This window comes from Asterias rubens (assembly GCF_902459465.1).
Source record: "Asterias rubens chromosome 8 unlocalized genomic scaffold, eAstRub1.3 super_scaffold_89, whole genome shotgun sequence".
Classification (NCBI taxonomy): Eukaryota; Metazoa; Echinodermata; class Asteroidea; order Forcipulatida; family Asteriidae; genus Asterias; species Asterias rubens.
In genome coordinates, this window is record NW_022985693.1 from 1,424,760 (window position 1) to 1,439,109 (window position 14,350).

General features: G+C 36.1%; 1 protein-coding gene across 1 annotated transcript in view; it reads right to left on the bottom strand.

Moving 5' to 3' along the window:
• LOC117305515 (protein diaphanous homolog 2-like) overlaps positions 1 to 14,350 on the bottom strand; it is a 43,404-nt gene that overhangs the window by 28,102 nt on the left and 952 nt on the right. Inside the window, exons 2-3 of the mRNA XM_033790382.1 lie at positions 9,442 to 9,618; positions 453 to 560 (exon numbers count right to left, since the gene is read on the bottom strand). Of these exons, the coding sequence (XP_033646273.1) occupies positions 453 to 560; positions 9,442 to 9,618 (285 nt within the window). The remainder of the gene's footprint in view (positions 1 to 452; positions 561 to 9,441; positions 9,619 to 14,350) is intronic.

Consider the following 14,350-nt stretch of genomic DNA (forward strand, 5'->3'; position numbering starts at 1 on the left):
TAAATTTCTAAGAAAATTCTAAGGAAACTGACTGGGTTAATTTAAAATAATATTGGGTAGAACACTACAAAATTACTAGAGTGGACTTGAACATGCAATCTCCGCATGGTTTAGCCCTAAAGTTGGTAGGCATCCTATTTTGTATGGGGTGCCTGTAACTGTTGAACAGTCAGGGATTACACCCAAGTTTGTGAAACAACCTGGGAAGCAGCAGAAGAGGTGGTCTGTCTTAAGTTTTCTTGTAATAATATTAGATGCTGCTCTTACTCACATTATTCATAACGATCCCATTATTAATATTATTTACCTAACCAAACAAACCAATTTTAAGCTTTATAATTTAACATCAGACTAAAATGTTTTATGTTTTGCATAATTAAAATGTTTGATTTGATACTTGTTAGTTATGGTTTTTTTTTAAACTGGACTATGTGAGTTTGTTGGTCCCTTACCGCTGATGAGCCAGTGCGTTTCATATATTGCAACACCATCTCTCTTTTTGTTGTCATATCACGAGACCGAAGGGGAGCTGCCTTGTTTCCTGTCAAACCCATGTCCTCCTACAAGTAAATGATAAACAAAAATTCAAATTAATGCAAACCTAAATCAAGCAAATTGGTCACCATAGAGAATAATAAAAACATGTTTTTAAAGGTGTCCTTGCTCTATACTAAGCATGGTACACTGGTTGATATTACACAAAAAGTGTAAGATTTTTATTAAGATCTTGAAGACTGCAGAAATTAAACAAAGATGATTTTTTTTCTCTTTTTTTTTATTCTTGCAAACGAGTACACTCTCTTGACATTCAATATGGAGAAAGCATTACAAATCATGCTATTCATATTTTCATTTTATTTGACATTGCGCGTACCCATAGCAATCTTTATCACACACCGTACATACACGCTACACATGTATACTAAATGTTCTGGAAGTGTCATTCGCAAACTTACCACAGGTACAGGTTCACTGTACAAGTACAAATAAATCATTCTCACATTACACTTTGAAGTGCGCATGTAAAAAGTACATAAAACAATGTTTTCTCTTTGCAGTGAATGTATCGCCTAGTATCAAGATAAAACTTGACACAGAGCATGTGTTACTCATCAATTTTGCAAAAATCTTAAGATCAGTTACAATTTTCACAACAAATAAATTGATGTGATGATTTTGTCATCTGATTAACAACGTATTATGTAAGCAGTATTATAATAATTTAAGCTGAAACGTTTTTTAATTTTTTTTAAATGATACCAAATTTATCAGAAGTATTTAAATTAAATTCACATGTCATACAGTACATACATTGTATGCCTACATGTAATAGGTATGTTTGCGTGTCCAGTAAAACAGAAACAAACTCAAGTACAGAATGGAATAGTCAAGCGCAATACTTAGAATATTGTATGCATGTACAATCTATGGTCTATACATACATGTAGGCTTACAATGTAATTGCATACAGCCTACTATCACCCAAAATAAAGTGCACGAGTTAAATTACACACACACAGTACATGAGTCAAATTACACAATGTGTAGTAGGCCTACATACTGTACACAAAGATCTGGTTTTATCATCAAACTTGTGATGGATCTCTCCCCTACACAAGTCCCTATGGGTATTGTTTACTCTTTGCAGCACTCACTGCAGAGCCTACAAAAAGCCCTGACATTTTGCTGGATCAACTTTCGTGGGTCTTAAGTTTCTCTAGTAAAAGTTTCTCCAGATATCATTATCTCCGATCACTTTGCAGACTGCAGATGCAATACAAAGCTTTTGATCCTGTGACATTCAAAATGTGCAGTTTGTATTTGTAATATGTGTCCCTACATGTAGCCTTGAGTACATGATGTTGGCCTACATTTATATAATGTGATTGTATTCTGACAGTATGTAGTTCTTCACAAGGAAACTTAACTTTCCTTAATAATCTTCCCAGCTGAAACTAAAATGAGTACCAGGCTTTGTTGTACAAAGTTGTAATAAGTCACATGTACCCAAATTCCCATTAAATCCCTCTGACTTCTGAACTATTTCATAACATGAACACTAATGAACATTAACATTCCCAATAACCATGGCGATGGGCAACAATACAGAGAAATGTCTTGAAAATTGTTTACAGTGTGCAATGAATACACACCAAACCAGGTCTAAACGATTAGTATTAGTTTAAACCTGGTCTGGTGTACACTGCTCACTGCCATGCAAATCTTTCACCATGATATAGTGGATGAACTGCACGAGGAGGAACTTCCTCCCTTTATAGCGGAAATGGTATTCTCTAGGATTTCCCAATGGATCTCATCTATCATGTATCTAATAAGTCAATGATCTCAATGACAAATCTGGTTTATTCATCATCGGTAGAAGCAGGCATTTTCACTTTCAATTTTTGAAAAAATAAATAAATGTGAAAATCAAACATGTAAAGGTATTTTTTGATTTAAGTACTTTAACATAGGCCCTAATTATTGTAACAACATTCTTTTCTGAAATAATCAAATATCCTTCCATATATTTAAACCTGTACCTAAACTTACAATTTGTCCTGTTCAGTATATTACTAATATTCATTGGTAATTGTTGTTGTTTGTTTATGAATGATATTTTATGGCCTACAAATGTAGGTTACTGGCTGTGCACCCTTTACTGTTTTTATTTTAGCATGCTCACATTTAATGTCTTGATTTATTTTGCCCAACATCAATGTTTATTGTTTACCTTGATATTGTTATTTAAATAACACTTTTATGGGGGAAAATGTATTTAAATGTATTTAAATAAATTAATGTCATTATATCACTATGCACCAACACTGAAAAATGGGTTGAACTGGAAGGTGTTCCAAGGATAAAATAAATGAATAATAAAAACAAACATTCAATGACATGATAAAAAAAACAAGCCAATCAGTACCATGGACTTAGTAAAACATTTGTAGTTAAAAACAAGGGCATTGCCCCCCCCCCCCCAAAAAAAAACAGTCAACTAAAAACAAACAAACAAACAGGTTCGTCTTTCCAACATGGATTTAAGGGATTGGTACTGAGCTATTGTTATAATTCAGTGCAAGACCAGATCATAACAATGACTTTTATCAATGTAATTTTTTTTAGATCCCTTGGCTTATCATCATCAACTCTACTTTTAATAGGTCAAGTCCACACAGGACACAATGTAAAGGTCACACAGGTAACTGATGTTACAATAACGGTGACGAGATTAAGTGTTACTAATTAACACAGTATCTGCTATCCAGGGGCCAGCCTAGAGGCATAGAGCAAGAATCAAAATTCTATGGCCAATGTGTACTGTACTTTCAAGTCAGTAGTTTGTGTTCTAATTGAAGGAGTTCTTTTGCGTTTTATTGGCAGGATGATTTTTTTTCAGCAGATTTTCTTTAAACTTTACATCTATTATTATTACATTAATAATGCTCTTAGTCTTAGTATGATAAATTATTTTATGTTACAAGTTGAAATTTGTGTTTAGGTAAGCTATCTTTAGAATACAAACATAAGAAGGTATGTATACTGAGAGTGACAGAGCAGGGTCCCTACAGTACACACTGTTCAACATATAAATTCCTATGCAATGAGTTGGTTTAACTTTGAAATTTGCTATGAAGAATCGTTCATTCATAAACACCCCAGACAGTTTCTCTACATGTACTCCTATTGGTGGAGAGCGCGTTACGTAGGGGTGTTTAGACGGTTGATAATGACCAGTGTTTATAACCGGCTGGCTTCCGCGTGTCAGGCGCGCAAGATTATCACGCGGAACGCAATTCATAGCTATTAGTAACAGCGTGTAATCTACTTCTAAGCGCGCACGCGTAATCTATTTCTGAGCGCGTGCGCGTGCGTACACACAACCCACGCGCAACAGACTCTTCACAAAGTTTTTGAAAAGAATATTTCAAACCTCGAATTTTTAACTATCAAAGTGTCTGTAATTGTATTTTGTTTACGTTTTTTAACAAAAGGGCATTTATGAATTGGAATAAAAGAGTAGTTGACTCATTCTTAAACGTCCGTTTCAACCTTGCAGGGTCGTTGCCGTGCGCTAAAGGACCTCGCCTCCGGCTCTGGCCTTTATCACACGGCAATTCGAACCTGCCGGCTTTAAACGGCAGTGTAAGAACTCGGCAGTGTAATAAACTATCTGCCTGAGCAATGAGCATACACAGTGTACATTGAATGTAAAGTAAAAAATTACAACATGGGAGTGCAAACTTTCCATTTCCTTGATGGTACACCTTCTATAACCTTCATACAAACAATGTATCATAATCTCAAAGTAATGATTCACGGTGTATGGAATGTGGTAATGTCCACTGTCAGTGTCAAAAGGCCACTTTAACAGAAATTAGAGAAATATGTTCATGATGTTGAAATAATTTAACCCAGTATACAGTTCAGTACACCTACATACATGTAGGCATACATGTATGGAATTCTTAGAGTAGATATCAGACCATACGTACATGTACATATAGGTCAATATAAACATTGTGAAACACTGTGAATACAATAATATGGTGCCAGATATTTTTTCCTTTGTGTGATTGATGCTCTTGTTCAGTGTATCCTAACAGGGCCCTTAACCTGAACCAAGGTGCACTTGTGCCTGTTGTAAAGACAATTCTCCTGGTGAACAGAGATGCACAAATGTAATTTAAAAAGTTGTATAACTTTATCACAAACAATTTGTATACATGTAAAATGACCTTATGTTTTGACCAATCAGAATCTTCCTCAAATGCCACATGACAATTAAACACAATACTGTACAAAAAGATGACTTTGTACATATAATAAAGTCAAATCATCATATTAGGCCTATACATGTAGTATGCCAGTACAAATTGGGCGCAATATACAGCTGGTGGCCATTATTTCCTTTACAATTTTAAGGGAAATAGACAGGAAACAGTGCATTACTTTATTTGGGTCACCAGTTTGTCTGAATCTGTGGCCTGACTGCTACAGGACAAAGAGAATGTCAGGATGTGTCCTCGATGTAGCGATATGTAATTAACCATGGAGGAAATTTTTGTGCAGTTTGTGTAATGGTGTCATAATACAAAATAAACAGAGACAAACAATGTCTGCAACTTTACAAAGTATTTTTTCAATCATTACTTAAAACATGCACATCTTATTTACTACATTGGTATTTTTATTTACACCAATGATTTCACAATTTCAGCATTGTTACTTCCTCCTTACTGCCCGTACTGTTTATCTTGTAACTAACTGTACTTTTCCATACTTTGAATAATATGAAAACATACAACAAAACTTGATGTTTTAGTAATGATATTAAAGCCATTATACCCTTTCGGTACAGGTAAAAAAAAAGTTCACAGATTTACAAATAATTTACAGGGTTTACAGAAGGTAATGGTGAAAGATTTCTCTTGAAATATTGTTCCATGAAATGCTTTACTTTTTGAGAAAACATTAAAACAATGTAAATTCTCATTAGCAAGAATTACGGATTTATTTTAAACACATGTCATGACACGGCAAAACGCGCGGAAACAAGAATGGGTTTTCCCGTTAATTTCTCCTGACTCCGATGACAGATTGAACCTAAACTCTCACAGGTTTGTTATTTTATATATTAATTGTGATACACGAAGTGTGGGACTTTGACAATACTGTTTACCGAAAGTGTATAAAGGCTTTAAAGAGGAAATCAACAGGTTGTTCCAATATTCTCCAGCTAATTCTCTTGTTTAGATGTCTCACTAATTAATTGAAGACATGCTATTTTGGGGGTGTACACTATAACATTTATCATGTAACTTTGTTTTTCTTTTTTTCTTATTCCTCAGGTGCCTAATAAAAGCATTTCATCAAAAAAATGTATTGAAGGTGCTGCTGGTACATGTATAATACATGTACATGTAAGATTTATATTACTTTTAAACAGAATTAATCATTTGTTTTTCCTGGTAATTTTTTTTTCCAAAATGGAAAGTACAGTACAGTCAAGTACATGTACATGTAATGTAAATCTTAGTATGCAGAGGTTAAATTCATAGACACTACAATGAGTAAATATGGTATCTATCATACTTGTATTGTACTTGGTGTACAATGTAAATTCTAAATAACACCATAGTAACCCGTTTGCTTACTGTACAAAATGCAGGCAATGACATGAACATTTATGACGTACATACACAAGTGTGTTCTGGTCTGTGCATAGAGGGTCGTCCAAGAACATCCACACACCATGCCCTACCCTCAAGCTTGTTGAGCTTAAAGTTCAGGTCACATTTGTGAATTACGAGAAGATTTTTAAAGCCAACGCCCATGGCTCACATACTTGATGGAAGTTTTGCACTATGGTTTGAATGTACAATCACATTAAACTGGTTTTGTACGTACATGTATCATTTACAACACTTGACGAAATCAAGGATCTTTTTTTATGAAAGCACATGATTTAAAGGCAGTGAACAATTACAATGTATTACCGTAATTTTCGGATTATAAACCGCGCGGAGTATAAACCGCACTTCCTCAAAATATACAAAAAAATATTTAATGTCGGCATATATGCCGCGCGGAGTATAAACCTCGACCAAAAAAAAAAAAACATGAAAACAAACTAACCTCGAAAACACGGAAGTGAAGTACCCAAACCTGCCGCGTTACGGGTGATTTTTTTATTTCACACTATCAGTCCTGAATTATCCTTTGTTTCCATCAACAACCCTTTTCCAGAATTTGAATTTATATTTTGATGATCGGTTGTGTTGACCATGTTTTGTGAACTTCTTTGGCAACAAATCTCCGTGAATCAAAGATCGGTCGACAACGCACACCTAGAAATAGTTGAACTTTGCCTGCATCGCATCGCCCTCTGTTGACAAAAGTTGTTCACGTTTGATTAGACTTGGCCACAATCCGCGAAGTGTGGGTCAGACGTTCAGGCTATGTGTTGTACAATAGGGAGCCGATCCGTCCGAAATCTAGCCAAGATTTTATAAATGGAACTACCACCGGCCAATCATCAAACGGCCAATCACAGCATGCGCACAAAGGGGCCGTGCTTGTTTGCGGTCCTCTTTGTGGCGATGTGCAGTGACGGACGGGTGGCACATCAGTCAGTCTTGTATAGTTGCCACAATGCGCGAGTTGCGTCGTAATTGAAGTTGAAATGTATTTAAGTTTACACTATTGATCGTAATTGAAAAGATCTATTATAGGATAGCAATCGTTTTGCAATCTTTTTTGCGTGAGGAGCTAGCCGCTCTGTTTTGCAGCGACAGCGAAGACAGCGACTTCGAGGGTTTCAATTTGTAAGAAACCAGATAGATCAAGACATCCAACAAAACCAACAGTTCTTTTCAGAGCTACCACTACTTCCAAAAAGAGATAACCGTGCAAAGTGAAATAATAAAATATAAAAAAAAAAGAAGTGGATTACCTGGCCCCTGAACAAAGAAAAATCCCCTTATTTAATAAACACAACCCCTGTTGAATCCCGATAAATTATAAAGTTACAAAAAAATACCTTTGATTAATAAACCAAATCCGTTCGAAGCCATTTATTAAAAAACAAAAAGAGAGAACCTAAAAATATTAATAGTAATAGTATAAGCGGTATAGCATGCCCGATTATTCTGGCATCCATTTAAATCCCCAATTCATTACAATTAATAAAAACCCTTTATTTAAAACCCAACAAGATTTAGCATTAAAAGAACCCTTTATTTAAAATCAGCCCAATATTGTGCGACCAGTAATAAATAAGAAACTCTGCCCTTCAGAGAGTTTACACAAGTGCCGCTACATGTTCAAGGTTAATGGACTCAACAATGAGGGCGGTTTGAACACGTTTTGTTTGATCCCAGGCGCTGCATAGTTCTTTGTGTACGTTCATTCACCATTCTGATGTTGTGGTTGAGCTGAAGAAACCGCTGGCTGTCACGAGTGTAGCCTGGAAGTCCGACGTCAGTATGTAGAGATCGTAAGATAAATAGACAGGGGACCAGTCTATTTCGCTCTCACACGAGTGCATCCTGAATGTCTGACGTCAGTATGTAGAGATCGTAAGATAAATAGACAGGGGACCAGTCTATTTCGCTCTCACACGAGTGCAGCCTGAATGTCTGACGTCAGCATATATATATTGCTAGGATAAATAGACGGGGACCAGTCTAGTCTGAGTTTCGCTGAGCGAGGGCGCGGACGGCGGTTGATTAACGTTTTACAAAGGAAACACGGAATACAAATGGGGTGGGATTTTCAACAGGACTTTGTCATCACACAGGCATGTTTTGCAGGTTTTTGTTCTCGTTTCTTAAAAAAAATAATATTTGGAATGTTTTACATACGATCTTTCTTTTTAAAAATGCCGTTTTTTCTCTTAAATATTTATACGTCGGCCTACAAGCCGCCCGGAGAATAAACCGCAGGGGTTCAAAAAAATGTCAAAATCAACATATAAACCGCGGTTTATAATCCGAAAATTACGGTAGCATAAACCTTACTTGGTAACAAGTAAAGGGGGGCTGTTGATGGTTAAAAATATTGTGAGAAACAGCTCCCTCTGAAGTAACCATGGAGGTCGTTTTTGAGAAAGAAGTCATTTTCCATGAATTTGATTTTGAGACCTCAGATTGAGGTCTCGAAATCAAGCATCTGAAAGCACACAACTTCGTGTGATAAAGGTGTTTTTTCTTTCATTATTATCTCGCAACTTCGATGACCGATTGCGCTAAAATTTTCCCAGGTTATTTTAAGCATATGTTGAGTTACACCAAGTGAGAAGACTGATCTTTGACAATTACCAATAGTGTCCAGTGTCATTAACGTAATGTAGAAAGTACAAAGTAAATGTTCTGTACAGATTGTGAATACTGTACAACCAAGTAAGCTGCCACGATATTATCAAACATCGCGATACTAATTTGGAAACGATTTCGATATCGGATCGATTTGGTTTTAATCAAAATATCGATATATCGCGATATTGATTAAATATCGCGATATCGATTAAGTATCGCGATATCAATTAAGTATCGCGATGCATTTCCTAGCCGAGACATCTTGCACCCCATAGGTTTGGAGTAAAACCAGAAGAATAGGTTATTAGAACACCTCTCTTATGCTATGCATGACTGTCTCTTCTACAACTTTCACTCGGAGTTTGAAGACTGATTATGTCAAATTTAATTAATCCCGATTATATCGAATATCGCAATATATTGTAAATATATTGTATATTTACACATGGACACTGAAAATTTATATTAGACCACCTCATAATAAGACAAAACAATACAAAACCAGTTGAAGTCCCACATGCACCTCAAAGTCAATTGCACTTTGAGTTAGTTTCAATTCAAATAGTAAAAAAAGTACTAGACATTTAGCACATCTGCAACATGCATGTTATTATCTTACCAACATTCTCTCAAAGGCAGCATCCACCTCCTGGTCTGTAAGCTGTTGCTGGATCCTCTCATATTCCTGCAGAGCTTCTTCATCTTCCACTGAGGGGCGTGTCTGCATTCGCTGATCTCGCTTTGCACTGGATTCAGCCTTCTTTGATGGCTTCGCCGATATCCGGATACCTCCAAACTGTAAAGCATACATCAGATGAAAATCATAAATATCAAATACTTTATTTGTAGGTAGATAAGGTTAGTAGGCCTATTCAACATCTGAATAGTCAGCCAAAATTGTACAACAAAATACTGAATCAAAGGTTTCTCTTGCTGAAAACTGAGAAGCAGCAACTGATAAAAATAACAGTTTCATAGACAGAAAAAACCTAAATAACAAGCTAGATACAAAAACTGACCATGATTTCACTGCTTCTGATGATGAGAAGTTATACACAAATAGCAGTACAGTGAGTACAAGCTGCCATGTAATGACGGTGATCCATGCAGCTCCACCTGTGCGTCTAGTCTGAGGTCCTTGGTCTATTTATTGACAGACGCCAGCCAATTATAGTCTTCAACAGCTTCCGTTAAAAATTAATTTAAATTGGGTCTAAACTTGTTTGTTTCCAAAATGATACACAGCAAGAATATACATACAGTACAACGAAGCATTATATGTTTCAAATTATGCATTTTGTGTACTTATGTTATGCCAAGTTTACTTGTTTAGCGTACTTGCACAAGGAAAATACCACCATCTCATGTAAAGCCATAACAGAAATTTATCCCAATCTACTGTCCATGTCATGGTCGGACGGTCCAAGTCAAATACTTGTTTAAATACTTGTTTCTAAAACTACTGTGCAACACATTTGTTAGTATTGTAGTACTGGAGGATTTGGCAACGACTCTTGTAGACATGCATGACATGGAGGATTTGGCAAAAGGAGTACAGTAAAAAATCTTCCTGTTAGGCTCTGCACCAAGGAAATTATTTCCTTGATGAAAATGTCCTCACAAAACTTATCAAAAAGAAGAAAAACCCTACATGTATCTTATTTTGAGTACATGAACTTCTAGTGGGTCAACACTCTTGGAATGTCATGACTAGGATTGGATTACCTTACAGAGGATAACATACATACAATATGTGCAAGCAGCATCACATCTTCTCTTGAATTGACAGATTTGTATGTCAGTATGGACAATGATGGAAGATGAGAGTAGACCATTCTTTTTTTCTTTTCTTTGGAAATTCATTTTGTGAAAGCCATCACCTTTAAACACTGCATGATAGAAAACAGGTTATTTTACTTTTACTACAAGGCCAACAATTGTATGAACACAATAGAATTAATACAATTGCCTTGATTTTAGCAATCAATTAAACCTGTTTGCACTGTTATTGATTGCACATCATTTTAACTGTTATTATTATTTAAAGATTAGTTGGCACAAATGCAGGTAAAACAGTTAAGTGGTGTCAAATTTAAATCAATCGGTCATGTATTGTATTTTAAGAAGACACATTACATTGACAAAGTACGCAAAATAACAACAATTTGTTGTATTGTTGTTGTATTCGTAGTTTTCTTTATATGTTTTTGTCTTTTTTTGTTTTTATTGTGTTTGCAATTTTTATGACTGCCTGTGAAATAAAATAAATATAATAGAAATTACTGCCAGATGAAATGATTACCTGCATACTCATAATGAATATTCAAAAAGTATAGGATCAATGAATTAGGGGTGTCCATTCTTTTTGAACAAACCTCTATTTTAACTTCTCATTAGAAAACATTTAAACAATGCTTTGCACCAGCTTGGTTCAGAAGTCACCTATATAACCTTGAACCTCTAATGAAGAAGCCAAAAGTTTTACAAGAAGGTCAAAGCTTTTAATGAGATGAAACCATTCTTCAAACGTCACAAACTGTAGTTCCACATCCACACAGCATTCCTCATCACCCTTTTCCACTCTTACATCTGATGAATGCTCAGATGGACAGACTTAACTTGACTTATGTCAATTATCTTCCAACATGGTCTACTCTACCATGTCTAAGGTGGTTTCTAAGGTGAATCCAACCCATGACCGTTCTTACAATGTAGGTATTCAATTGAACCAACAAATACATTCGCTGTAAAATGCCATCCACTAGCCTATTCCTCAAAGAATTCATTTAAGGATTAGCAGGAAAGGTGGACTGCATGGCATCATTTGGTCAAATAATGAGAGTGCAATAAAACAATGCTGTTTTAAAAAACTAAAGTCCATAAAACCTGGCCTTCATTTGTGAAATGGTAATAAACCACCCCCAAAATGATGTGATCAAGGGTATGATGCACCACAGCTAAATCGGATCCAAACCTATACAAGCCAAAGTAAAAGTGGAAATCGAGAGGCTACACCCTAAATAGTACTCCAGCAGTACCAGTACTGCTGGAGTACCACACACATCATCATTGACATCATTTATTAATTAAAAATCCCAAAATTGCCTTTGACTACTACTCCGGACACCATCTGGTATTATAACAACAATGCATCTGGCATTGTGAATCTACCTTTTATGCGTTATATCAATCATTTCTGTATAAAATCAAGTACATGCTTGGGCAATGAAGGATCCACAATGCATGCATGAACAGTGTACTTCACTGATGGGTGAATCCCTTTTTAAATGAAAAAAACTATAAGGAAAGCTGGACATAAAAGTAAGGAAGCCAGTGTTTACAAGTTAAAATGAAACATTCAATGTACTTAAAAATTTACAAATTAAAAACATAAAAACAAATTAGGGCCCTTTTCAGCCATTGCAGAAATCTATCGCAACTTTTGTTATCGCAATGTTTAAATAATTAAGAGGGAAATCAAGAGGGTAACCAAGCTAAACTGCTTACTGTATTGTATATTTTGCATCCAGTATGAGGGGATTTTTTACTGAGATAACACATGCAGACACTTGGGTGCGGTCTGACAAAAACATTTTAGTTCACTATATTAAAGTACAACATAACCTCTGTAATAAAATTCTAACAAATGTGTTGTTTGTGCAGTATACGAATAATGAATGTTAAGAGTAAACTACGGAGAGAATATTTTCATCAGTTGAGATGGAATGTTTCATTCCACAAGATGAAGCCTTGCCTAATTTAATGGAACTGTCAACAAATGCAAACAAATTCTCCATGTATTTGTTTTATATAACTTACTAACAAGAATGTTGGGATTTGGCATCCAAAATACGGGCATTTTTACTGCTGTGTTGAATGCGTGCACACACTTGGTGCAGTCTAGCGTGCAATAGTTTTAAAAAAAGATGGGACATAACCACAAGCAATAAACATTGCAAATAGGGGACCTCCTATTGTCCCGCTTTTGTTTGTACTTTTTGGCAACAGCTCCCAATGGTTATGTACACACTTTCCAACTGGGGACCTTTACCCAACTTGGGCCCTATCTTTTGTTCCATGTAGACCTGGATTGATACCTATCCAGCCCTACACCCAGACTGGCTTGAAAGGAGGAGAGATGGCCCTGGTAGGATGCACTATAGTGATGTCCTGGGTTTAAAGCTATACAATGCAACTAAAGTTTCAACTAACGTTTGTCCATTCTTTTACCTGATTTATGAAGATGAAATAACATTCTTCATGTCCTTAACTACACTTTTTGATGGGTCAATAAACAAAATAGTCATAGGTGACATTATTCCAGAAAATGTGTTAAAAAGCTTTGTGGGGTCCAGTGAGTACATTACATGGACTATAATCCACAAAGGTTCCAGGCGCAAGTTAAATACTAAAACATTTTTTACAAAACATTTTGCCAAGGAAGTAGCAGGGGGTAGCAGGGGACCTTTATACTCAGGACTCTGGTGCATGTAGCACTGCACATTGGAGTAGTCCACTGAAACCCATCACCAAACTACCGTACCATCAACCAGGGCCCATTTTCATAGAGCTGCTTAAGCACTAAATTTTGCTTTAAGCAAAACAATCCTTGCTCAGTAAAATCAGATTACCGGCCAAGACTCCACTCTTAATTGTTATGCTAAGTAAACAACAGCTAAATAACAGTCACAAGCAATGTATACAGCATGAAATTTTTGCCTGTTACATGCATAAAATAAGCAAACAATTTTCATTCTTAAGCAAATGTTTTTGCTTAAGCAGCTATATTAAATCGGCCCCAGGTTGAAGCCATTCAGATGAGGGCAGCCAGATTTGTGCTGAACATCTACATGTATGACCCCACTGAACAACAATTCTTCAGAATCTACAGTGGGGTTCACTCGAATAGACCGTATTGAATAAACCCTTTTTTGCTATGAAAGTCGCCATCTTGTAGGTTAAACTGTATGCACGTCTACACGCACACATCAAAGGAACACGCAGCACGCAGCATTCCCGGTTTGATTTCTACACACACTCGCAGACGCCATCTTGTAGTATTTCTTGGACACGTGGACATGTTTTGTACACAAAGCACGGATCGGATATTTTTTCTTTCCAGGACGAACGTGTGCAGATCATTTTCCACGTTCGTCCTAAAAAAAATATATATGCGCACGATCAACTTCGTGATGCATTCGTAGTGTAGTGGTAAAACGGAATAGATGGGGACTGAATTATTACGGACTAATAATTTAATTTTAGAGATTGCGGAGTGGATTTCCTGGACCATTTCCTAGGTCAATTAGAGTTCAAATAACACGTAGGGGCTAATTTTGCGAAATTTGATTAAAAAAAGAGAGATTTACCAAATGCCAATAGTCAAAACCGCCCCGTTTGTGTTGCGTTTGGCTATCGTCTCTGTGAACCTCATATACTCATGAGTCTAGACAGTCATAGGTTGACATGTCTAACAACACTGTCAGTGTTGTGAGACATGTCAACCTATGTCTATATTATGAGTATAT